Source organism: Liolophura sinensis, chromosome 4, assembly GCF_032854445.1.
Source record: "Liolophura sinensis isolate JHLJ2023 chromosome 4, CUHK_Ljap_v2, whole genome shotgun sequence".
Lineage (NCBI taxonomy): Eukaryota > Metazoa > Mollusca > Polyplacophora > Chitonida > Chitonidae > Liolophura > Liolophura sinensis.
In genome coordinates, this window is record NC_088298.1 from 4,839,500 (window position 1) to 4,867,223 (window position 27,724).

The window sequence follows — 27,724 nt, forward strand, 5'->3', positions numbered from 1 at the left end:
TCTTGACCATGATGAATAGGTTAAAAAGCAATCAGATAATAGCTTAATGGAAGAAATCCAACAGAACTGAATAAAGTTGAAAGAATAAACTTACGCGTCACCTTTATTTCATCTGATTGTCAGTCCTTTGATCAGTAGTTAATGATTAACAAATTTGCATACATGTTACATATGATTTTTATGGTAAATTAAATGCGCATATATGATGACCATTCCACTGGAAGAATAGATTTTCTGTGACAATTTCAAATCAAAAAGATTTAAATTTGCAAGTGTACTCATCAGTCCATTAACCACATGTTTATAGTGTCATATATTGTGGAAATTTTCTTTGTTGTTGTTGTTTTTTTTGTGTGTGATGATCCAATCTAGTGATATTTTGTGATGACAGATATTGTGATATCATGTTGTGATATCAACATGTATCTCGTTGGACCTTGTGATGATAGTTTTATATCCCACATTACTTTGTTGTGAAACATGTAGATAGCTGGGTCTAAATCCCATGGTCATATATCTGCTCCGGTGGTTTTGTGATGAAATTTTACCTGTTTCATATTTTCTTGTGACAGTTACATGTTATGCCCTAGCTGACGGATATCTTGTGGTATTATCTGCTTTGATGGTTTGATACCTGCCCTGACATATTTCGCTGATGATATTTTCTGGTGACCAATTTTGTGGTGAATCTACAAATTATTCTTAGCAGCCTCTTTTATAGGGTAACGTTTTTTACTTATTTATTTGTACGACGGCGGCCAGCATTATGGTTTAAGGAAACAGAGTAGAGCCTGGGGGAAACCCACGACCATCCGCAGGTTGCTGGCAGAACTTTCCACGTACACGTATGATGCTATATTTTCTTATCATATCATGCCTAAAATGATGACCTTTTGAACAACTTGTGAAATTGACAACTTATTTTTTTACATGAATGTAAGAAAATATTCATCGTGGGAAGGTTTTCCAGCAACCTGCAGATGGTTGGTGGTTTTCTCCCAGGATCTGCCCAGGTTTCCTCCCAACATAATGCTGGCCACTGTCATATCAATTAAATATCCTTGAGTAAACTGTAAAAACTGCAGTCAAATAACAAAATAAATCAAAACATGGAAAGAGTTACACAATTTAACACAACTGAATATGTGCATGTGCTTATGGTGTTATTATCTCAGTGTATAAAGACGTACAGGATAATAGCGTTATAGAAAGTGATATAGCAGTGTTAAAATTTGACTTGAATCCTCCTTTCTTGTGGTATCTCTGACACATTAATCGTTACAAGCAGTTTTGTGGTAGGTCTGTCAACTTTCCATCAGCATGCATGCATTCTGACTGCGTGTGAATTTATTTTTGTCCAAGCCAGATATTCCCTAGCAATGTTCCATCTTTCATTTGCAATGTGCATCAGTTTTCTCTGATCTTTCTTTGACCTTGTTCTTGAGCTCAAAGAAAGGTAACCCTTCAACTCGTATCTGATTAATCTTCGTGCACACCTTTGGTTTAGAATACCTGTTACATTCTTAGTCAAGCGCTACCTGTATGTTAGTTCACATTCCATTACTCCTAGTCCCTGGTAGCCTCTATTTGACAGTACACTGACCTATACTGGGATGTTTTTATGTTACTTATCTTTGAATTCACACAGGCAATGTCTTTTGGTGACCTTTGGCCTTCTCGTGTATCCTGTTGTTGACCTTCACATATGACCTTTGACTTTCTCATATGACTGACCTATGTTTGACATCTTGTGACCTCTGGTAGACTTCTTAAGTTATCCAATTTGATTTCACATTACCTCTATTTGACCTTCTCATGTGACCTTTATTTGACTTTCTCACAGCGACCCCTCCCTCACAGCGTGTCCAGTTTCTGCTCGGCGATGAGGAAGATGAAGAACACAGGGCTCATGATATTTTTTGCGAGATGGACGAACTTCAGGGTACAGGGGAAGAAATGGAGTGGAAAGAGACGGCCAGGTAGCTTTGTGGTGACAGTCATTGTATTCGTGTTTCCTTGAGGATGTACTTCCGTCAAATGCACGAATTGTAATTTAACTGGTGCAGCTGATGAAAATGTATTTATGTGTGTATAGCCAAGATTGACTGATCTGTAATACAGGTGAGCTTCTAGAAATTGCCAGTCCCAGCCTCAAACTCTGAATTTTCGTGACTCCACAGTTCATGTGGCCTAGCATGAAGTTATTACACAAACAAGTGTTTCAATAGCTAGCACACAAGAGAGCTGGGGACTTTTCTAGAAAGTGTGTACAACAATATCTGTTACCATCGTAGTTTCTTTGTAGAACTGACCCAAAGGTATAATACTTTTTTAGACGGAATCTTTCAGAGTTTGCCTGCTTCCATTGATAAAGGGGCCCTGGTGGTAATGATCAGTTGATAATGCTCTTTGTGTAGTCTTACATAAAGTTTACTGGAAACCTCTTGTGTGTGTGGAAATGCTCGCCATTAGATCTTGCCAAAGGTTGATGTTTCCTACACTCATATTGATCGCAAGTATACAGGTAATGAGACAAGTAAATAAAACGATTACATGTTTTTACAGCTCATGTGTTTTATTTGCAGGTGGATCAAGTTTGAGGAAGATGTGGAAGAAGGGGGAGAGCGCTGGTCCAAACCTCATGTGGCCACGCTCTCTCTCCACTCCCTGTTCGAGCTGAGATGTTCTATCCTCAGTGGTACCGTTATCCTCGATATGGAGGCGACCACCATGCAGCAGTTGACAGGTCAGCCTACAGTTATCTCCCCTTGTTTTGTTTCTTACATTTCCTCTCACGGCCATGCTGTTGGCTGGTCAAACTTCAAAGGGAACCTGTCAGACGTCAGGCAACATGACCTCGATGTCATTTTTGTTGATGTCAGATGTTCCATTCCCAGCTCATCATGATACTGTCACATAAAAGACAGTAAGAGGTTGTGCCACTATCCACTTTTGATGTAACAATGGTTCACACTAGCACCACCTCAGAGGATTAAAAACTATGCTGCCTTCCCTTTATGTCCCTGTGTTGGATATCTTGTATTTCGTAGGGGAGAGGAAAAAGTACAGTGAGTTGCGTTCATCTGTCATCAGTGGCCACACTGTCTTGCCATTCTATGTTTGATTCATTTACGGTCCATGGGTCTGTAATATCGCAGTTGGCATGTCTATGGGCAGTTATCTCCCCTTGTTCCATGTCTTTTGTGATATTTGCCTATGGGGCCTAACGACCCTTCTGATCAAAAGTCGCAGCCAAAATTATGAGAGCTGGATTTGCCGCCTTATGACACTGATTAGGGTCGCATTGCAGGGTTGCAGCGGGAACAAGGCATTAGTTGAACGAGACAGAATAGACCTCCAATATTATAAAATACTGATCAATGTCTGGTTAGTGTACTGGTGCAGCACAATAACCCAAGGCCTGCCAACAACCTACGAATGGTCGTGTGATGGGGTGGATTGATAAAGTGAATATATTCTTGAGTATGGCATATTAAAAACACCAATGAAATAAATAAATAATGAATGTTCTTTGCTGTGTTGCTCTGTTTATATGGGTCCACTCGTCATTTGTTACAGATCTGATCCTAGACAACTTACTGGCCTCCAAGCAGCTTGAGGAGGAACTGAGAGACAAAGTTCGGGAGGCACTCATGTGTCGCCATCATCACCAACACGAAAAACGACACAAACAGCGAGACGAAAATGGCAGCCGGATACACCTGCCCATCATCCGCAGTCTGGCAGACATTGGCAAAAAGTATTCTGAACCCCGTGGTCTAGTCTCACAAGGTTAGTTATGAATTCAAATCCACATGGAGCAAATTTTTTTTCCTTCCCACACTTCGTCAAAAGCTACTAATCTTAATTTGGGTTAACCTGTCTGTCAATCTTTCATTCCCATGCGATTTATCTGTTCCAAATATTGACTAATTTTGATTTTAAAACACAAATCAAATAAATATTTATTTATTTATTTGATTGGTGTTTTACGCCGTACTCAGGAATATTTCACTTATACGACGGTGGCCAGCATTATAGTGGGAGGAAACTGGGCAGAGCCAAGGGGAAACCCACGACGGGCCTTGCCACTTATAGCTGGAGAGGAAGCCATCATGAACTGGACTTGAACTCACAGCAACCGCATTGGTGAGAGGCTCCTGGGTCATTACGCTGTGCTAGCGTGCTAACCAACTGAGACCCGCAGGCCCCCTCAAGTTTTAAAACCAGCTGTATCCATACATAAGTTTTGCATATTTAATGATTTACGTAATTGTCATTGATTGTCTTTATACGATAACTGCTCCAAATATTGTCCAATTTTGATGGGTTTTTGTGTGCAGATTGATTTTGTGGCCCCTTGTCTTCTATATATGAAACTGCTGCTATGAGTGGATTATTTTAGTACACATTTAAACCTAATCAGTTCAGTCATTAAGAACTTTGCAGGACAACAATAAAATTTGCATTGCAGTGTATATACAGTTACTCGTGAGCTTGGTTCCAGAGTTTGGACGGGGTTCTGAAAACCATGAAAACCTTGGAAGTTCAAAGTTTTCTTTTCCTGGCTGTGAATAACCTGAACATTCAAAGTAGCTTTTCCAGGCCTTGACAAACCTGGAAATTCAAAGTAACTTTTCCAGGCCTTGAAACGCCTAGACATTCAAGGTTTTCTGTGGTTGGACCTGGAAATGCCTGAACATTCAAGGTTTGTTGTGGTTGGGTCTGGAAAAGCCTGGACATTCAAGGTTTCTTGTGGTTGGGCCTGGAAAAGCCTGGACATTCAAGGTTTCTTGTGGTTGGGCCTGGAAAAGCCTGGACATTCAAGGTTTGTTGTGGTTGGGTCTGGAAAAGCCTGGACATTCAAGGTTTGTTGTGGTTGGGTCTGGAAAAGCCTAAACATTCAAGGTTTCTTGTGGTTGGGCCTGGAAAAGCCTGGACATTCAAGGTTTCTTGTGGTTGGGCCTGGGAAAGCCTGGACATTCAAGGTTTGTTGTGGTTGGGCCTGGAAAAGCCTGGACATTCAAGGTTTGTTGTGGTTGGGTCTGGAAAAGCCTGGACATTCAAGGTTTCCTGTGGTTGGGCTTGGAAAAGGTTGGAAATAATAACCAACTTGGCACATGTAGTGTGGACTCATCTATGGACAGACTTCAGATCCAACCTCAGTTTGGACTGTATATTTTCCTGGAGAAGTTTGTGTTGATAAGAAAGTTCAACTGATGAGATCATTTGTGAATTGCTTGAAGCTTGTAGAGTATTTATCCCAAGCACCTGGAGTAAGCCTGGAAATGTTTTGTAAGTTGTATTTAAACCCTGTGTTTACAGGTGAGGAGAAGGGCATAGGTTGTAAAAGTGTCCCGAACTTCCACCGTAGTAGCAGCAGTGGCGCTAGCCTAAGCGCACACGATGGAGGACATGGCACAGGGACCTTCCCTAACCTGCTGTCTGCTGAAACTGGAACTGCAGGACTTCAGCCGACGCAGTCGTTTGCTGGCGATCTCACGGAAAATGCGTCCTCACATAAGGTAGATGCTGGCAGTTAGAAGATGACTGATTAGGTCCATTTTTTGTTAGCCAGCTTTTACCTCAGTTGGTAGGATGATCAGCACTATGTTTTAGCCTTCATGATGGATTTAGTCGCCTTGTCATTGTTTCCATTTGTAGTATCGGGTGTGTGATTCAAGTCTGAAAACGACAAACTGCACAATATATGTACAGAAATTCCCAATCATTACTGTTGCCAATAAATTTGTCCTTTGAGAAGAAGACTCAGAAATTTGCTCATTCAATAATTGCTAAATATTACAGATAATTTTGAACCTTATGATGAAGATTTAGAAATTTGGTTGTACCGAAATTTGCCAGCCATTGTCATTGTAGATAAATTTTTTTGATTTTTAGTTTTAAAAATTTGTATGAACAGAAATTCCTAACCATTACTGTTGCAGATAAATTTGCACTTCATGAAGAAGATTCCACAAGGAGCTGAAGCCTCTAACATCATGGTTGGAGAGGTGGAATTCCTCAACCATCCAATCACAGCCTTCGTCCGCTTGTCAAAGTCTGTTTTATTGGCTGATCTGACAGAGGTTCCTGTGCCGACCAGGTTCCTCTACATCCTGCTCGGTCCTGTGGGGAATGCTGGGAAATATCACGAGATTGGACGCTCTATAGCAACGTTAATGTCAGATGAGGTATTAGAATGATTTTTGTTCAGTAATTTTTACTTCATTTTTAAAACGAAATGAGGCTCTGAAGTATTGTGACATTTTCATTAGGAAACTGATTAAAAGTTTGTGTAATTCAGCTTCTAAGAAATCTTATGAGGCCATGGGATGCGCCATGTTAGAGTTATCGGAAACCGTAGAGACCTGGTTTTTAAAGGTTTTTTGAACAATTTTTACTGGTAACACATGCACAGAAGAGGCTGATATTTTGTGAAAGGTAATTATTTGGGCTACTTTGAAATAATGACAAAACATTTGATTGGAACAAAACAAATTCACTTGTATAGCTTCTTTAGTACCTTCATTGCCTCAGGACAGGGTCGTTGATTTATCCATTTTTGTCCCCCTTTCAGATCTTCCACGATGTTGCCTACAAGGCACGGAATCGTCAGGACTTGGTGGCTGGCATCGACGAGTTCCTGGACCAGGTGACAGTGCTGCCCCCTGGTGAGTGGGATCCCTCTATCAGAATCGAACCTCCCAAGAGCGTCCCTTCACAGGTAAGCTGACTGTGTCATGCCACACTTATCCAGCCTTGGTTGTCGTTGGGCCTTTGCCCGATAATGGCTATGTGAATGTGTATGTCTGACATCGTAAAGTTTGTCAGCAGTTGTCTGGTGGTTTACTTTAGACCTTGACCTGCCATTGTACAATGTATAACAGTGAAAAATCTAAAATAAGCTTGGTAGCAGACCCCAAAAAAAAAAAGATATCTGTTCCTATGGTATTTTGCTAAAAAAATTACAGCACGCCGTAAAGAACGCAAATTATCGGATATACCCTAAATCTTTAACAAATTCAACCAGTAAAGTATAACTTTTGACGTAATTTAAAAACATTTCACCACATTTTGCTGGGTAAATGTATTGTACAGGTGGAGGTATATAATGAACTTCTTAGAAGTGATATAACAACCTGTCTGGATCAGGTAACATGGTTGTAATACACAAAAACATGAAGATTTATGGTATTTGCTTAATAAATTGAAATTATGGAAATTTCCTATCTTCATGTATACTGACTGTACAAAGACCCTTTGTATATAAGACATAAAGTTTAGGTTTGGGAAAATGTTTTAGCCCAAATTAGCTTACTGGAAGGGTACCCAAATTAAAAGACTGTATTTGGCCCTGATTCTGATATTAAAGTACATTTTGTGTATGTGTGAACAGGAAGGACGTAAAACTGCCGGCACGACTCCTCTGCCCAACGGCAAGCTGATTGAGACTGAAGATGAAACAGACCACTGTGATCCCACCCTCATGCGAACAGGACGGTAAGAAATAGGAAATTTGGCTGCAGAGATTCACGCTATGTTGTGACAGTCACGAGGGCCTCCGTGGCCAAGGGGGCTAGGGATGACACAGGAGCCTCCCACCAACTCGTTGTGAGTTCAAGTCACCCTCCGGATGGTCGTTGGTTTCCACCCACCATAATGCATGTCGCCGTTGTATTTAAGGGAAATATTCTTAAGCACTACGTAAATTACCAATCAAAGAAATAAACTGCCATAACTTCTAAATAAAGTCAAAGGGAGACAACCTTGGCATTATGAACAAATTATAGATGGTCACACAGAAAACTCTGAATTAATAAAGCCCATAAATGATAATACAGCAGTCTCTCACCATCACCACCAAGTATTTATGTTTAAACCAACACGGTTTTTGTGAGTTCAAGTCCAGCTCATGCTGGCTTCCTCCTTGTGCGAACGTGGGAAGGTCTGACAGCAACCTGCGGATGGTCATGGGTTTACCCAGGGCTCTGTGCGGTTTCCTCCCACTGTAATGCTGGCTACCTTCACATAAGTAATTCTTGAGGATGCCGCAAAACACCAATCAAATAAATATCCTGCACAATAGGCCCAAGTTGACATGACTGATGATTTTGTTAGCACGTGGAGTACATTACTTGTTTTCCTGCAGGAGATCGCCACAAAGGTAGGAATCAATGTTAGGGGAGTTTCTAGCTCGCTCCGTTTTATCGCTGAAGGTAAAAAAAAACATCCTGCTGTACCATCTAACTTGGCAGAAATGATAGACAACTAATTTGGATTACATTTACTGTGACATGTGCACCTGAAAAAATAGTTTCACAAAAAGTTATTTAGAGTAGACAAGTGGCAAAGAAAATTGAGGTGCTGAACATTGGTGAAACTGGAGAAGTTTCTGAAGGAAATGGGGGGGTCATTTGTGCCTCGAGGGCAGGGCGGGACAGGTGATTTGATCAGCAAATTGAGGTCAGCAAATGGTGCCTGTCATGTTTGACAAGTCACAAGATAGAAAGGGACTGTTTTTACCTTTAACGACTGAAGAGTTGCATGTCGAAACTCCCCTATTATACTAGACCAGCTGAGGACAGAATTACCTATTCAGGCAGGAAATGTTCCTCATTTGTAACACTCCAATATTCCCAGTGGTGTTAACAGGGGCAATAAAAGAGTGGTTTTACTGATGACAAGTGTTCTTCTCTGACCAGATTTTTCGGGGGACTCATAGACGACATCCGGCGTAAAATTCCGGTGTATGCGAGTGACTTCAAAGATGCGCTGCACATCCAGTGTGCTGCTTCATTCATCTTTCTCTACTTCGCCTGTCTTACTCCCATCATCACCTTCGGGGGTCTTCTAGGAGACGCCACTAAACTAAATATGGTAAGACTGGGGTCTACTTGGAGGCACCACAAGACTAAATATGGTAAACATGGGGTCTTCTAGTAGAGGCCACTATAGACTAAATATATAAGCATGGGGTCTTCTAGGAGAGGTCACTAGACTAAATATTTTAAGTCTGGGGTCTTCTAGGTGGGCTAAATATGGTAAGTCTGAGGTCTACTAGAAGACGCCACTAAACTAAATATGGCAAGTCTGGGGTCTTTTAGGGAACACCACTAAACTAAATATGATAAGCCTTGGGCCTTGTAGGGGACACCACTAGGCGTAAAAAAAACCCTGGAAATTAAGAAGCATTACGGAACATGTACTGTAAGGTAATCTACAGACATAATACAGGACAATCTTGAGCTTGGATTGTATATACAGTGGACATATGCTGATTTTTCTGCTGTCCGTGAAATTGGTTGATGCACTACTGTGTTGATGAGAAAGCTCAACATATAAGATGACGTTTCATGAGTTTACACTATTTATCCTAATTCAGCTGCAAAAGGTCATGGGTTCCCTTCCGGGCTCTGCCAGGTTTCCTCCCAGCATGGTGCTGGCTTCTATCGAAATATTGTTGAGTACAACGTTACACACCAATCAAATAAGTAAACAAATTATCCAAATGAGCCTGGGAATCTTCAACTTTGGGCTTTGAAAAGCCTAGACATTTGAAGATAGTAAGGAGTACAAACTAAGAAAAACCTTTTGGGAAATCGATAATTATGAATTTAGGCTTCGGGAAATAACTGTTTTGAGCAATCACAGTGAGGATTTCCAAAGCCCCAAAGACTACAATGTTGTAGCATAGGCATAACTTGCCATCTGGCTATATTATTGGGCATGTCTGTCTGGTTGTCTGTGTGTCTGTTAGTCCGTGTGTCTGTCAGGTTATCAGTGAACCAAGATGATGTATTTACGAATTAACCCGAGTCCCAAGCTTCAGTGACCATACCATTTATTAATATCATGGAACTTCATAACCTATACATATCTACATTTGGCACTTGGGGACTGCCATTACCTTGCATGTCCCGTTGCTGTACATCGGTAACAAAGTACCCCGTGAATGCGTTTGTGTCTGGCTAACTACATTGACATCGTGATCTACTGTTACATCACTATACATATATATCAATGACCCTGCACTGGCAGGGTCCAATGAACCTGAACGGAATGCTCCCTCTGTATATCAAGGGAGACAACCTAGTACTAGTATGACACCATATGTATATGGCACTGTCTTGTGTAAACCATGGATAACGTACCATTATGCTGGTAATAATGATAGGTGCAATTGACCCCTTAATTTTTGTAATGAATATAACAAATAAAGAGTCTACCAGCTACATGAATCGGCAGATGGTAGTAGGTTTCCTTCTCTTGAATACAGTGTAAAATTCCACTCAAATAAATAAACAAAAAGACTAGAATATTCATTGTGCCTTTTCTACAAATTTAACTCTGCGTCTGAACTTTCAAGCCTTATAGCCTGTACTGGTAAATTTGTAAGCCGCAAATTGTGTGACATTGTTCCTGTTTTAATGCGAGTTTGCCTGCAGAATGTGATTATCTCCCCTGCTTTGGTTTTTTGACAGGCGGCCCTTGAGAGTATCTTTGCTGGATCAATATGTGGTATAGTATATGCATTATGTGCTGGCCAACCTCTGACCATATTAGGAAGTACTGGTCCAGTGCTCGTGTTTGAAACCATCGTTCACTCCTTCTGTTTGTAAGTATCAAAATGACAAAATCATGCGATTATTGGCTGATTAATCTTAGTGTGTTAAGGGTGCTAGCCTTTTCATTGAGTTCGTTAGGACGCTCAAGGTGCGGGTTCAAATCCGGCCTTGGGCAGGGAGTTTGTATTCACCCGCTGTCATTGCATGTGAGGTTGTGGTGACATTAAGTTGTGGCCAAGTGAGTTGTCTAACATAGTTTAAGACCACTTGTCTACCACCAACTGATACTGTGTGCATATTTGTTTAAGACCATTTGTCTACCACCAACTGATACTGTGTGCATATCTGTATAACACATGTGGGAAAGTTTGTCAGTAATTTGCCTAAAGCTAGTGGTTTATTCTGGGCTCTCTAGTTTCCTCCACCCATAAAACTGACCACCATCACATAAATGAAAAATTCTTGAGCGTGGCGTTGAACACCAATCAAATAAATACACCAGGTTCTGCCAGTATGACCACATCTCTTTCCAATCATTAAATCTTGCCTGTTTCTCCACGACAGACCATTCAAATCTGTCGACCCAAGTGCTTTGTTCAAATACAGTTGATTTTGTGATACGAGTGGAAAATGACATTATCAGAGTGTGTTAACCAATGAATTTTTCCATATGAGAAACAATACCTTTGCAAATGAGTACAGATTTTAATAGGGGAGTTTCAAGTTCAAACTGGTAATGAAAATCCAACTGTGTCATGTGACTTTTTTTTTTTTTTTGATCACATTTACTATAACATGGGCATCTAAGAAAGTTTCACAAAAAATCATTTAGACCAGACGTATGAGAAAGAAAATTGGAAAGCTGAACGTTTGTTAATGTAAAATTCCTAAGAAGTGTCATTTGTGTTTCTGGAACGGGGAATCAGGTGATCCGTAAATTTATATGGACAAATCATGCCTAACATTTTTCACAAGTCACATTGTAAAGTAGGACTGTTTTTACCTTTGGTGACAGAAGAGTTCCAACTTGAAACTCTCCTGTTGGTTGAAGTGGAGGTGTTTGTTGATTGATATTCTTACATGGAGGCAGGTTGTAGACTTAGGAGCCTCTCATTTCCAATAAAATCAAAATTACTTAAGCAATACCTGGTGTCGCCGATCACCCACAAAAGGACCATAAATAATCTCCATATTTAAAACCTGATCTCTTTTTAAACGAATTTTGTAAACAAAAAAATTTCGTATTCGGCCTTATGTTATGTTTATTCATAGTAACTTTGCAACATCATGTTGCAGCTTGTGATTGTTTCCTTTGGTCATTTTGGGTTGTGGCGGTTAGCCATTTTGGGTTGTGTCAGTTAGCCAATTTGGTTTGTGTCAGTTAGTCATTTTGGGTTGTGTCAGTTAGCGATTTTGGTTTGTGTCAGTTAGTCATTTTGGGTTGTGTCAGTTAGCCATTATGGGTAGTGTCAGTTAGCCATTTTGGTTTGTGTCAGTTAGTCATTTTGGGTTGTGTCAGTTAGTCATTTTGGGTTGTGTCAGTTAGCCATTTTGGGTTATGTCAGTTAGCCATGTTGGGTTGTGTCATTTGTGGGTTGTGTCGGTTAGCCAGTTTGGGTTGTGTCAGATATTTTGGGTTGTGTCAGTTAACCAGTTTGGGTTGTGTCAGATAGCCAGTTTGGGCTGTGTCGGTTGGCCATTTTCGGTTATGTCACTTAGCTATTTTGGGTTACGTCACTTAGCCATTTTGGCCAGCTGTATCAGATGTGTGAGTTCTGTCAGCAAAGGCAGTGGATGGAAGGCTTCTGCATGAGGAGACTACCTTAAATGACCTAAAAATTCGACCACAAAAGAGCATTTTTGGAGGCAAATAAATGCCATGGGGTATTACTTTTGGTGCTAAAATTTGAATTGTCTCAGTAGGATATCATCTCCCCTTCCACACATTTCTAAAATCAAGAGAACTTCCAGAATCTAGAGAAATGAGCGACTTAGTCATGGACAAAATTTTAGGTCATTTAGGACAGTCATCAAATAACGATCTGTTTGACTTGGGTTGTTTGCATGTGAAAGATAAACTGAAACACAATTCAGTTATAAGAAAAAACAGTTTTCAGCAAAACCACTTTTTCAAGGAGAAGAGAAGTTAGTTGTAGAAGAAGTTGTGTTACGCCTGTCATTAAAAATATGTCCATTGTGCGTAAATCCTAACCTGTCTGACCCTCGAATATCTTAGAGTATTCATTGGAATTATTTAGAAACTCTCCATGTGAATTTCTTATACAAGAATTTTCAAAAATTGCATAGAAAAACAAAACAAAAGAGCCTCTATAATGACATGACTGACTGACACTCTTTTGCGATGTGGGTGGGTTATGCACAGCAATGGATTTTTTTACGGTCTTGGCTGGTTTCATTGTTTATTAAGCTTTATGGGATATGGGCATTCCTTGTCAAATCTTATTTCATCCTGTGAGATGACTATTTTTTATTGCTTTCTGATAACTGACAAGCTACCCTGGGTGTCTCCTAATGTCGGTCATTTTTAGCCCGCCTGTATGAAGTAAGGAGAGGTATTGTGAGAGGGGGATCAGATACTATCGGTGTCGGTGTCCAGTTTGAATAAAGTTTTTGGTTAATCATAGTGTTGCAGTGGCCACCCATAGTGCAAAGATAGCCAATCAAAGACAAGGGAGTTGTTCACCTCATAGCTAAACATTTCCTTGGGCATTCACAGGGATGTATTTACCTTCCATAGTACATGGACATCCAAATGCAGCTCACGATTCGCATATCAAAGACAGCTATGGTAAATCTTGTGCCTGAATTCTCCACAGTGTCTTTTGCCACCACCATGGACTCTGTAACATACGAAGTCACTACTCTGCAATCCTTACTCATACAATAAACAATCCTAGTTATGACAGTACGTAATAATTTTGGCCTTTCTTGTTGATTTAATGGCAAAATCTTAGCACTGTCGAATTATGTAATAATATCTGTGTGTGATGGTGTTATTTTTGTGTAGAGGTCAATATTTGAACGTATCACATGACCTAAATATCATGCAGTTTTACAAAGTCCTCATTCAGGTGTTGTCATGAAGGCCTTGTCTCTCTTGTTTTACAGTGACAACCATGACCTAAATATCACGCAGTTTTACAAAGTCCTCAGTCAGGTGTTGTCATGAAGGCCTTGTCTCTCTTGTTTTACAGTGACAACCATGACCTAAATATCACGCAGTTTTACAGAGTCCTCAGTCAGGTGTTGTCATGAAGGCCTTGTCTCAGTCAGGTGTTGTCATGAATGTCCTTGTCTCTCTTGTTTTCCAGTGACAACGGTCTGGATTATCTCAGTTTCCGTCTCTGGATTGGTTTATGGACGGGGTTATTCCTGATCATCATCGTGGCATTTGATCTGAGCGCTCTGGTGCGGTATATCACGCGTTTCACGGAAGAGAGCTTCGCGGCCCTGATCTCGCTGATCTTCATTAAAGAGGCGCTAGCCAAATGTATTCACATTATCGACGAAACTCCGCCCCTCCTTCATGGCGGCGTGCGCTGGATTGACAACTGCTATTGCGGACCTCCTAAAAACGCTACACAAGGGATGACGATGAACATCTCTGTGTTCTGGTCGAATCTCTCTGTGGAAGAGTGCAGAGAACTGAATGGGACCTTAATTGGAGACGGGTGCCGTTACGTTCCAGATGTGTTTTTCTGTTCCGTTCTTCTGTTTATTGGGACGTTCACGCTGGCAATGGCCCTGAAGGCTTTCAGAAATACACGTTTTTTCCCAACACGGGTAAGTCCAATAAATGTCATTCATGTTAATGATCTAGATGCAAGGGTTTTGTGTGCTATATTTATATCATATAGTGATTTTGTCTTTCTGTTTGTTTGTCCGTCCATCTGTCTGTCTGTATGTCCAGGCTGCGACTCTTTATATTGAAGAGAGACACTGGGAAAGTTAAAGAAGCTAACGTATGAAGTAAGATTCATCATACAGACAACTGAAAACTATGCCAAAAACTACTTTCATTTATTTTTGCAGATTTTTGTTTAAGAGTGTTGAAAGACATTCAGATATTTGAAGTCAGTGGTGGGCTTTATGGGACATTATTTCAGTTATCTTTAACTCACAGAGAAAAACAGTTATTCCAAAAATCAGTTTTGTGATTAGAGTTGGAAAAACTTCCTGTGACTCTTAACCTCTAATAGTATGGTCCTTATAACCCACATTAGAATTCAAATGTTTGAACACCTTTAACTTTTTTCACAAAAATCTAAAGAAATAAATGAAAGCATAGTTATGCATAGTTTTTAAGTGGCCTATTTAGGGATGCGTACTTTGGTTTTTACAGGTCTTTTCCTTTTATTTTAATGGATAGATACATCTGCTTGAAATCATTGGTCGCTAGGCATATTGAGTTGGTGCCATGCCCGGTTAAATTTTTGGTGAATACACGTAGATACATGTTCGTATTGCTAACCAGATGCGGCAGCTGATATTTGTCCGAATTCAGAGGTTGCCATTGTACCGAGACTCTCATTTCCTTCAACTACATGTTGATGCCTTTATATGACAGTTTATTTAATTCAGATAAACTGTGTTTTTTTTTCTGTTTTTTTTTTTTTCCCAGTTTTCCACAAACTTCTCTTCATGTATAAGTTGCCTTGAGTAATAGATCTTTCTCTTTATGTACAGAGTTGTCTTCCTTATTTAATAGAACTTTCCCTTTATGTACAGGGTTGTCTTTCTTGATTAATAGATCTTTCTCTTTATGTACAGAGTTGTCTTTCTTGACTAATAAGTTGATTTTTTTGTAACGTGTGCCTTGTAAGTGGCGTGCCTCTACTTCATATAGTGTACACTCTGCAGTCACAAAACCTTTTACTCGATTAGCTGTCCTTTTCTGCAGAACAAAAGTGTAAATACTGTCGTCAGCTTGTCGTATCGTATTCACTGCACAACGCTTTCCGTTACAGGATGACTTTTTGCCCTCCAAATATCGAAGAGTAACTGTAAAATCGGAAACCTTGGTTAGCCCCACAGCTATTACCCCCAAAAGGAGGTTACCGAGATTCTAACATTTAGCTGACCGCGCATATATAATGAACAGCCATGGATCAACGAGCTTGCATCAACAAGTTTGCACAACAATTAAACTTGAATGTTAGACATTGCCAACAGCATGCCCAGTTTGGGTCAGCTGGACAGGGAGTGTCAGTCCACCCACGATAGACTAGCCACACAGAACAAGTCTATGCGATCTTTTTTTACCAACCAGACAATTGCAACTGTCAAAGGAACAACGACAACGTGCAGCCTCGTACTCATGAGACAATCTCACAGCATAAGAAAATCATTATACAAAGTTCTTCTCAAGCAGACCAGTCAAAACTATTCAAGAAAATGAATTTTATTTTTTTTTTTGTAACTATTTAAAAAAAAAAACATTTGATCCTGATGGTATGTAATTTACAAGTAACTTAATTGATTGACATAAGTGACGTTAGTCACAGGTCACAGGATGTTGTTTTGTTTCAAATTTCCTCACCCAATACAATCAGTCATAATTCCTGAACAAATGACATTCATGTCCATGGTGCTATTTGTATTTGATGTAGTGGAAATCACAAAAAATGAAATAAATCAAAAAGATATGTGAAATAAACGTAAATAAAACAATTTCTTTTTGTTTAGATCTTAAGTTAATAGACTGTCTGCTAAGGAATACATGTACTTTAAAAAAGTTCTTTCTCTTTAAGAAATAAGTTTAATGTGATAGTTACATGTATGCGGTATCTGCATGTATGTGAAAATATCCATTTTTATTACCAGTGGAGGAGCTTCATGGGTGACAGGGTATTAATATTGAAATATATTTAAACTATGACTTAAACCAGATCTAAACTGGTCTTGAATCAGACTATAGACATCTCCAGCTACTGTATGGCTGATTCTTCGGGGCTGGAGGGACTGCGAACACCCGGCTGTTATGGCTAGGACAGTCATCCCCCATCCCTTGCAAAATCCTGGCTAGGGGCCTGTGGTTGTTGGATTGAAGTAGTTGTTGTCTTTTCCATCGTGGATGTGATTGGATTAAACCCTTTCCTACATGTGACTGTTAGCTCTCAGATATACCGGTACATTTTTAAAAAAAAAACAAGAAAACAAACCACAAGCGAAATCTACATGTATGACAACTTTGTTACAAGAGGAAAATGTTAGAGGAATTTAAATATTAAAGCTGACAATCTAGAATCTATTTTAATAAAACAGAACAGAAGAAAGATAAAACCTAAAACTCTCACAGCCGCCCAACCTTACTGCCTTGTCATGTCTAAAGCAGCCCATAATTGTGTTAAAAAAAGAAATGGGGCAGTCCATGGGCCTGAAAAACATGGTTGAAATTTCAATTTACTGAGATTGGTCCAGAGGACCAGGGTTATCATGAATCATTCTCAGATGTACATATGTATATGAATGACAGTTACCATACAGAGTTGTCCCCCCTTGTGTTACAGGGCCGCTCCATAATAAGTGACTTTGCTGTGATTATCGCCATCGTGTCCATGATTGGGTTAGACCTGCTCCTTGGTGTGGCCACGCCCAAGCTGCAGGTGCCAGACAAATTTCAGGTATGTATCACCTAAGGAGGACAGTTCTGATTGGACGATGGACATGCTGTGTTTCACCTAAAGTTTAGAATGTAAAAATACAGTTTCAGAAGCGTGTAATGGCTTTCAAATGATACTTTTTGTGCCAACACTTGAGATGCTTTACAAAAAACTCCTAAGAGACCCTAAAAGGTGGATGAAATGAACAAAATGCAGAATGTTTAATCCCTGTTTCTTCAATCTTTATTACGCTTACATGGGCCCAGTTGTTCAGAAGTATAGAAGCAGTTAAGCCCCATGTTAAGTTTAGTCTGGACTGAGAAACGATTAATTTTGTATTGGACTAAGACTGGTGTTAAGAGTTGAACCTGTGTTAACTTTTAATACACTTCTGAACAACTGGCCCCTGATGTTGAACGTGTAAGCAGAGTCTGTCCACATTTCTCTGTCTAGGCGAAAAACATTATTGTTTCTGTGAAGCAATGATGTTGGCAAAAACCCAACAAGAAAGCATAAATTCTTGGCTTTTTCAAAAACAGTAAGGTAAGTAAAATTGCAGAGTTATGTTCGTTTTCCCATAATATCTATGTTCTGTTGACTGTCAAAAGCTGTTGGTTTGGAAGGTTGGTTTGGAAGGTAAGGTGATATCCTGACAGAAGAACGGAAAACTCTGCATAAAAAATCAAGCATACATACATACGTGCATCTTTCTCATTTTAGCGAGGCTTGGTATTTATCTCCCTTTGTTTCAGCCAACCAACCCGGGGCGCAAGAGCTGGTTCATTCACCCGCTTGGGAAAAACCCCTGGTGGACGATTCTGGCAGCTGTGCTGCCCGCTCTTCTGGGTGGCATCTTGATCTTCATGGATCAGCAGATCACGGCAGTCATTGTCAATAGGAAAGAAAATAAATTAAAGGTGAGAAAAACTTTGCAGACCAATTGTTCACAGTCACAGTGGACTGAAACTTGTTTGCTACATTTATTTTTTTCTTCATTTAATTGATTGGTGTTTTATGTCATTCTCAAGAAAATTTCACATATTTGACGGCAGCCAGCATTATGGTGGGAGGCAACCACAACCATCAGGTGGCAGCACTTCCCAGGTATGGCCAAATCAAGCCAGCATGAGCTGGACTTGAACTCACGGCGACCACATTTGTGGGAGGCTCCTGGGTCATTGCGCTGCGCTAGTGTGCTAACCCATCAGAAACAGACGCCCCTATTTTCCACATTTAGACGTTTTCTGGGTAGTTTCAACACTGCTTGTGTATAAGTCCCCTTGATGACCTAAAAATTCGACCACAAAAGAGCATTTTTGGAGGCAGTTAAGTGTAATGAGATATTACTTCTAACACTAAATTTACGTTTTCCCAGTTGGATTATTAACTTCCAAATTCCTCTCAAAGCACCTTTCTAAAATCAATAGAACTCCCAGAGTCTGGGAAAATGAACAACTTAGCCATCGACAGAATTTTAGGTATTTAGGGTATATTCCATTTTAGTTCTATCTTAACATGCTTGACAAAGATCTTAACTTGCCTGACAAAGATTTTAACTTGCTTGACAAAGGTCTTTACTTGCCTGATAAAAATCTTAACTTGCTTGACAAAAATCTTAACTTTCCTGACAAAGATCTTAACTTGCTTGACAAAGGTCTTTACTTGCCTGACAAAGGTCTTTACTTGCCTGACAAAGGTCTTAACTTGCCTGAACTTGCCTGACAAAGATCTTGTCTTTGCAGACTTTTTATCCTAAATGATCTCAAATTTTGTCCATAAAAATACATTTTTAGAGTCAGATAAACGTCACAGAATTTTACTTTTGGTGCTCAACCTTACAATTTCCAAGTAGAATATCATCCAGTATTCCAAGCAAACCTCAGAACAGCTTTCTAACATCAGTAGAACTCCAGGAATCAGGAGAACTGGGCAAGTTAGTCCTGGGCAGAATTTATGGTTATTTTAAGGTAAATCAGAAGTTATCTATATACAAACCCTATGATGTTACTCAGTATGTCAAATTAACGCCTCTCGACTAATTTAGGGTACAGTTATTGCATACAGAATGTTATTCGCATATATATGTCTCCATGTGGGAAACATGTTAATTAACAGATGTGTTTAAAGTGGACAAATTTATTGAAAGGTGTAAGAAAAAAAATTTGCCTAGTGCATTCAGCAGGTAGAAAAATATTACTATTTCAGCCTCTGTCACTTGGGTGAAAAAATTCTTGATTAAGGGGTTGATTACCAGCTAAAGGACTAAAATATCGATGTTTTGTGTGTATTTATCCTTGACAAAAGGGGTGTGGCACAGTGTAAAATTCATTTTCTGAGTATTTATCTTAGACACAAGGTTTATGGTACTTTATAATCCAGTTTTTGTGGATTTCTCTGTATTTGTCGTTGGCAGAAGGGGCATGGTTACCACCTTGATCTGATGATCGTGGCCACCTTGATTATCATCTGTTCGATTTTGGGTCTGCCGTGGTTTGTGGCCGCCACTGTCCTCTCCATCACTCACGTGATGAGTTTGAAAGTAGAATCTGAGTGCACAGCCCCAGGGGAGAGGCCGAAGTTCCTGGGGGTGAGGTAAGAGAAACAGCTTGTGATTTGTTTTTTCATTTATTTGATTGGTGTTATATGTAGTATTCTAGAATGTTTCATTTACACAGCCGTGGTCAGCACTATGGTAGGAGGATCTGCGGGCTGCCTGGAGAGGAAGCCAGCAATAGATGGACTCTTAGGAACCGCTTGGTGAGAGGCTTTCGGGTGATTGCGCTGCGCTGGCGTGCTAACTTCCATCGGCCCCGCAGGCCCCGAAAACAGATTGTGCAATAACTATTTGAAATAACGTGGGTTGAAGGGTGGACACCATACAAGACATTCTAAAGCTCAGTTGATTTGGAAAGAGTGTTTCACCTGGCTGTTTATAGGCAGTAAATAACTGTATTGCCACATGCAAGTAATCAATCCCATTAAGCCTAACTCAAAAAACTGCAAGCAGTTTTGGCGGGGTCCAGGACCTATGTTGTCGTAATAATCTTTCGCTCTTTTGCTCAGTGAGGTTAAATGTTCATTTTTAGCTCTCACTGTTTTGTCTATGGCTTGAAATCAGGAGGTTTACTCTCTCTGGTTATCAGGAAGGCAGGAGGGTTACTATTTCTGGTTTACCAGGAAGTCAGGAAGTTTACTCTCTCTGGTTTACCAGGAAGTCAGGAAGTTTACTCTCTCTGGTTTACCAGGAAGTCAGGAAGTTTACTCTCTCTGGTAACCAGGAAGTCAGGAGGTTTACTCTCTCTGGTAACCAGGAAGTCAGGAAGTTTACTCTCTCTGGTTTACCAGGAAGTCAGGAAGTTTACTCTCTCTGGTTTACCAGGAAGTCAGGAGGTTTACTCTCTCTGGTAACCAGGAAATCAGGAGGTTTACTCTCTCTGGTTTACCAGGAAGTCAGGAAGTTTACTCTCTCTGGTAACCAGGAAGTCAGGAGGTTTACTCTCTCTGGTAACCAGGAAGTCAGGAAGTTTACTCTCTCTGGTTTACCAGGAAATCAGGAAGTTTACTCTCTCTGGTTTACCAGGAAGTCAGGAGGTTTACTCTCTCTGGTAACCAGGAAGTCAAGAGGTTTACTCTCTCTTGTTACCAGTCAGACGCCAGCTTTGATGTATACAACTCCCTTGTTCCCCACGTGATGTGGACTGCTTTACTTAACCAAGATTGCCTTTGTGGTAGATTGATTAAAATGCTAGTGCAGCACAGCGACTCGAAAGCCTCTCACCAATTTGGTCACTGTGGGTTCAGTTTCATCTCATGCTGGCTTCATCTGGTTCTATGTTGGAAGGTTTGCCAGCAACCTGTGAATGCTCACAGCTGGTTTCCCTGCGGGGTATGGCGTAAAATTTGTTGCTTGAGGTTGATCGGATACTTCATAAGATACTCTTGTTTCTCCCAGTTCAATTTTTCCACAACCCGGATTGAGACATCCATCCTGGTCTCCATTACATCCCAGTTTCTCTTATCCTGTTTCCCGTATCCCAGTTGTATTGCTCAAAAGGCTGATTTTGCTGAAGCATTACATTTATTTATTTATTTGATGGGAGTTTTACACTGCGCTGAAGAATATTTCACTTATACAACGACAACCAGCATTATGGTGGGAAGGAAACCAGGCAGAGCTGCTGGCAGACCTTCCCACGTACATCCGAAGAGGAAGCCAGCATGAGCTGGACTTGAACTCACAGTGACCATATTGGTGAGAGGCTCTTGGGTCATTGCACTTGAGTTCTTGTCAGGAAGTGTTATCAGGTACCTGGGAATAGGTGGTGGTATTTTTAAGGCTTCCCACTTTCCTTGTCTCTCCCTGCTTTCCTCTACTCTCCTTGCTTTCCTCTACCCATAAACCTGTTATAAGTGATAAATTGTTGATTACTGCTTAGACATCAATCAAATGATTAAAAACAACAACAAGAAAAAAAAGGCCCTGCTCTTTGTTTTTGTTTTCAGAGAGCAGAGAGTTACTGGTGTGATGATTTTTCTGACAATTGGCCTTTCCGTATTCCTGACATCTGTATTGCGGGTAAGATTTATATATTTGGTCATTTCTTCTGTGTTCTGGACCTCTGTATATTGTGGGTAAGGCATGAATATTTTGGTTACTTATTCATTGGTAAGTAAGATTTGTTTCCTGTTTAAGCTGGAAAGAAAAGAAGATACAATGAAACTTGTGTGAAAAAAAGACAACGTGAAACTTGTGTGAAAAGAAGACACAGTGAAACCTATGTGAAAAGGAGACACAGTGAAACCTCAATATACCGGAATCCTGTCAACACTGGCCAGCCGTAATATGTGGTTCACTTTTTGTTCCCTTTGAAATACATACAACCCAGACTTGATATAGTGGGGACCGGCCCGGATAGCACAGTTGTTAGAGCGTCAGCTTCGGGACCGGTAGATCCAGGATCAATCCTTGATCGAGTCACACCTAAGACTTTAAAAGAGGAAGTTGTAACTTCCTCGCTTGGCGCTCAGCATGAAGGGGATAGTGCAACAACTGGTTGACCCGTATCAGTATAATGGCTCGGGCGGGGCGGCTTACTTGCCTTCGGTAAGTCGTCTCAGTGAAGCAGCACTAAATAAAAGAGCGGTGGAAATCCGTCCTGCAACAAGGAGGCACATTACACGTGCATGCACCCTAAGGACTCCTTTGTTGTCATATGACTGAAAAATTGTTGAGTACGACGTTAAACCCCAAGCACTCACTCACTCACTTGATATAGTGGAACCTGTCAACACTGTCCACAATATGCGGCTCACTTTTTGATCCATTTGAAATATGTACAACCCAACCTTGATACACTGGACTCTGTCAACTCTGGTCACAGGCCAGGGTTAGATACCCCGTTTTTGTATAAATAGCGCCTTTCACTGCACTGCGTGTGCGTCGGCAAAGCACGTGTCCAGCCATGGCCACTTCAGCCAACAAAGCCAACACTAATCCTGCAAGCAATGACTTAAAGCCCCCTGACCCACTGTAGTCTTTTGAGGATAAGAGTTTGTTGTTTCTTAAGTAACAGACCCAGAAAAAAGCCAATACATTGCACTTGTACATAAAAGCAGCTTTCAGAATACAGCACAACATAGCTGCGATATGTTCAAAACAATAAACATGACTGAAAGGCCAGCAAAGCAGCACAGGATAGAAATGTCATTTGCCGATTCGCTGAATCATGCCATTCGCCGATAAGTTTAAAATTATCAAAGCGTATAAATCATCAAAACTGACTCAAGCTGACCTTCTTAAAAAGAAACAAGTCTATGTGGATGGACTTGAGGACAACCGGTACGAGTCAGACGCCAACGCACTCGTCACGCTGATGGAAGAAATGATTTGAAGGTAGCGCCCTGCCGCTCATCAGTTAACCATGGGTCGAATTTTTTTTTTCGTTAAATTCAAAAACGTACATTTGCTTTCGCATTTTTTGTAAAGGCAATGCACGTACATGTAGGCCTGTACACAGGACACCCAATAAACCGCTGACCTGTCAAACCCGACATTTTTCATTTGTCCTAAGCATGGTGGGTTTTCACAGATTTTGCTGTATGTTTTATGTGGAATTTTGTTGAAAGGCAAAAAAGATACAAATATGAAAGACCATCCAGGAAACACTGTCCAGGAAAGCAGGTTAATTTATTTTTTTAGAATTTTGTCAACATAATAAAACGCATTTGAAATGCATTTGGATTCTACATTGGCCTTTCTGATGTCTGACCATATTGGGACCAATGACATCACTTGAGGATTTTGCCACTTAACACACACAAACTGTTGGACTTCTCCATTCAATATGCTATGTTTGTTAAAAATATAAAGTGGATGACGACACAGTCTAAGCTTTCATGGAAAACCACTTGTCTACCACCAGTATGCCATGCATGTCTTAAAAAAGTTTGTTAGTTAAGCCTGAAGGTTTTATACATGTAGTCCATCTCTTAAGTGAAAAATTGTGAGTTAAAAAAGCATCCAATTAGCAATCCATCAATCAAAAAACCGACTGTCCATGTAAGTCAAAAATTCTTGAGTATTTTTGAGTATCAAGTAGGAATTTACTAGTCAGTCAGTTAGTCAGTCAGTGGTTGTTTCTCTGTTTCAGTACATCCCTATGCCCGTGTTGTACGGAGTCTTCCTCTACATGGGAGTGTCCTCACTGAAAGGTATGCAGCTTGTGAGTCGCACCCTTATCCTGTTCATGCCACAGAAGTACCAGCCAGACTACATGTACCTGCGTCACGTGCGCACCAAGCGAGTGCACATCTTCACCCTGATCCAGATTATCTGCCTGGTCGTATTGTGGGTCATCAAGACGATAAAGAGCATCTCCATTGCCTTTCCCATCATGGTGAGTCAGTAATTCGGCCACATCAACACATGAGGTACATGTTGAAAGGCGGCCTTAGGCACGGAGTTAGGATGTTCGATGTAATTTGGTGACAATACATTAAATCGTGGTTTTGCATTAGGAACTTAAATAAAGCCACATGGTGCTGCTATTGGTTGCTTGGGCATTGGTTTTGCCAATTCTAACCCTTGTTGGCATGCTGTGAGTTTGTTTACGTTCCAAAGAGTCTATCTGACTTTTTTGAAGTATCTCATCTGTCTCGTGTTACCAGCATCCATCCGACAGTCTTCTAGCAGAACTGTTATAAACTCTGGTACTTAGCGAATAATGTAATGTAACCAGGTAATGTGCCAGGTTGTGATTGAAATTTCTCACACTTTTTCCCAAGATGTGGTTTTAAGCCGCACACCTTCAGCTGACGAGTTCCACTGGCTGTGCGTTGTCATAGTAGCCTAAATAAGCCTCCGTCTCTGTTCAGGTATTGGCCATGTGTTTTGTGAGGAAAGGGCTGGACTGGATATTCACCCAGCGAGAGCTGAAATGGCTGGATGACATCATGCCGGAGTCTCACCGCCGCGCCAAAGAGGACCAGGAAAAGATTGATCAGGAGGTAACACATTTTTAGGCCACTCCCCTTTCTTTTAGGCCACACCTTTTTTTTTTTTAGGTCACACCCTTTTCAGACCACACTCCTTTGCTAAGCCACGCCCACAATGTTATTTTTGCGTTCAACATACACTCTCAGTATGAGGGTCTGGAGTTTGCGGTCTTTAAAGTGATTTTGTGACATGAATCATTTTGTCTAAAATACACAAACACAGTTCTAAATAGGGCCTGAGTCTTGCCAATTTCCTTCTGCTGCTGGTGACAGATGTACCCGTTACCCTTGTGGCAGTGTGCAATTCATCCCTGAGTGGCGACAGTTACAATGTAGATGTTACAGCCAAAAACATCAAAGAGAACTTCCTTAATGAACCTCAGTTTGGAACACCTTTCACTGGAGTTAGACAGACACTCCCTATAGACCATAATAGGTGTTTGGTCCACACCCCTTTTCACTCTCCTCTGCAACTTTGTATTAATGACGAACTGATAGGATAAACGTGTAAACATTCTGTCGTGAAATATCAAATTATAATTCAAAGTATTAAAAAGCATTATTAAAATTTGAATTTCGTGTCATTTTGAGGTTTTCTTATTATTTTATTTTTCTTTTACTGAAATTTTGGACCCTGAATAGGCATAAAACAAAAAAAAAAAACCCATTTCCATTTTACAAATCCTCCACTTTTTCCACTAGTTTAGCGGGTTAGCTCCACCCTACACCCAAATGTCTAGGTCCTCTTGGATGTTGCATCCTTTAGTGTACACAGTGGTATTTTTAGTCTTCATACCTATACGAATGACCCTTTCCTGTCTTGTTGACAAAGCAGTCGCAGTTTTGTGTAATGATCAAAGGCACTGTAGTTTGCCGAAAATTTTGCCATTTACCATTGAGCTACTCATTTCTCCTCGTTGTGAGAGTTCGTTTAGTTTGCGACAGATATTGTGAGCTGAAATTCTTGGTAAATGAAATGGTATTTTACGTACGGTCAAGTGAAATGATTTTAATAATTAAATGATAATCATGAAATTTGCACATACACAAACGCGCGACTGCTTTGTAAGCTCAAGCTGCGCCAGTAGCATGACCTATCAGTACAGTTTGTAATCAGGGCATGCCAGACATTGCTGACGCCTTTTAAGGTTTGTATGAAATCACTGTGTGTCATATCCTACCAGTCGCATATACACCATGAATTTGGCCACAGTTATTTTATGGAAGTTAAAACATTGCATTCATTGAATTTATCTCTTTAGTTTTCAGTCTCATTGCTTAGATTTGAATTGTTTTCTTTATAAACTGTCCAAAACAGTCCCAAAATCTGAAATGCATGATTCTTCCATTTAGCAAAATTCGAAAAGAAATTGTTTATCAGAGAGAGGAATATTTTGGTCTTTGTTTCATTCTGTGTTAACCTCCCCCCCCCCCCCCCCTTCACTAAAATCTGACTATTGACTGTCAACATATAACTGTGGCTAATAAGTATAAAACTTCAACCAAATGTGTAATGGTCTGGGATGCAGGTTGAAAGCAATGCATGTGTGTAACTCTTCTGTGTATGGAGGTAAATGTTGGATTCCTGTACGTTTCAGCAATACTCGCTTAGGGTAAGTATGCATGACTGTGCCAGAATTCCACAAGGTGTTTTAGGGCGGTGTCTGTGTTTATTGTCATTGGTCACAGTGGTCAAGTGTGATTACCTCCCTTTGTGAATGCTTTGTGGTGTGGATGACACTCTGTAGATGGTGCATTTTAAAGTGGCAATTTTGTCATGGTTTTTGGCATGGATTTTGTGCACACATCCATAAGGTTTTAAAGGATCTAACAGTTCTAGAGTTGCCAAAGAAAAAAACAGAAAGAAAGAATTTGTTCCAGTGAAAAAGGAGTTTGCACTCCCAAGACTACAAATGCAAAATTCCAATGTGTGAACTGAAAAGGTTGGAAGAAGGGCTTCGCTTTTTTGATTTTAAGTTTTTCCACAGCAATGAAATTGCATCTTTCTCAATTCCATGAAGTGCAATTTCATTAAAATGCATTTCTAATGCAATTGTAAACGAAGCTTATCATTCCTTAATTTATATATTATGTAAAACACATTTTTGATTCGAGGCCATTGTGATGTATCAGAACTTTTCTGAACCACTTTTAAGCTAGTATGTGAAGGCATAATTTGGTTATAACTGCATAGTGATTTTCATGCGGTCTTACACCAAGCTCTGTGCCAACCTACATTTAACCTTTATGACATCTGTGCCAAGAGATACTTCACTAATTTCAGACATGATAAATTTTTTATCCATATGGTGGCCTTGTTAAATCTTCTTTTAGGTGATATCTTTTGTCGCTTGTTCCTTTGTCTAGGATCACTTGTTGTTTTTTATTAAAACCTAGACATATTTTGCACTTCACAAGCTAGAGCTTTCCACAGATTTTAAGCACCTTTTTAATCACACACTTGTTGTCATTGTTATAAATATACATGTATTGTGTATTTTTACATAAAATTGTCATCTGGGAAACTTGGTTCCTGTTTGAACAGTGTACATATCCACGGACAGTCTTCAGGAAAATCATGCAACATCATGCACATGTATAAGAGTGGCAGTCTTCAAGTGTTCGGCGATATTGAAATGGAGTTCTGCCACATGTCATATGTAGGACGTGTGATAGAACTCCATTTCAATATCGCAAATGGTTTGCTGAAAACAAATGGTTCGCTGAAATGACAGTCTTTAAAATTGCATGGCGCAATGACCCAGGGGCCTGTCACCAGAGTGGTTGATGTGAGTTCAAGTTATGCTGGCTGCTTTCTGGCCCTATATGGGAAGGTCTGCCGGCAACATGCAGATGGTCATGAGTTTCCTTCGGGCTGTGCCTGGTTTCTTCCTATCGTAATTGCTGGCTGCCGTCGTATAAGTGAAATATCCTTGAGTACAGCATAAAACACAAATCAAATAAATAAATAAATATGAAGTTACTTATACTGGTCAATTTGGCCAGAGGACATTGTTGTCTTCATGTATGTTTGTTTGG

At 40.2% G+C, this 27,724-nt stretch overlaps 1 protein-coding gene across 10 annotated transcripts in view; it reads left to right on the top strand.

The window, feature by feature from the left end:
• Nucleotides 1-27,724, top strand: part of LOC135464643 (electroneutral sodium bicarbonate exchanger 1-like) — an 85,376-nt gene that overhangs the window by 51,932 nt on the left and 5,720 nt on the right. For 9 of the 10 annotated variants that reach the window (XM_064742120.1, XM_064742116.1, XM_064742121.1 and 6 more), the window contains 17 exons: nt 1,844-1,979; nt 2,586-2,746; nt 3,580-3,792; nt 5,326-5,525; nt 5,949-6,194; nt 6,581-6,727; nt 7,400-7,503; nt 8,706-8,880; nt 10,485-10,618; nt 13,901-14,372; nt 17,099-17,212; nt 17,944-18,108; nt 19,605-19,783; nt 21,695-21,767; nt 23,842-24,087; nt 24,566-24,697; nt 26,284-26,298. In XM_064742120.1, coding sequence (XP_064598190.1) covers nt 1,844-1,979; nt 2,586-2,746; nt 3,580-3,792; nt 5,326-5,525; nt 5,949-6,194; nt 6,581-6,727; nt 7,400-7,503; nt 8,706-8,880; nt 10,485-10,618; nt 13,901-14,372; nt 17,099-17,212; nt 17,944-18,108; nt 19,605-19,783; nt 21,695-21,767; nt 23,842-24,087; nt 24,566-24,697; nt 26,284-26,298 — 2,912 coding nt within the window. The remainder of the gene's footprint in view (nt 1-1,843; nt 1,980-2,585; nt 2,747-3,579; nt 3,793-5,325; nt 5,526-5,948; nt 6,195-6,580; nt 6,728-7,399; nt 7,504-8,705; nt 8,881-10,484; nt 10,619-13,900; nt 14,373-17,098; nt 17,213-17,943; nt 18,109-19,604; nt 19,784-21,694; nt 21,768-23,841; nt 24,088-24,565; nt 24,698-26,283; nt 26,299-27,724) is intronic. The other variant, XM_064742114.1, reaches the window with a different exon arrangement.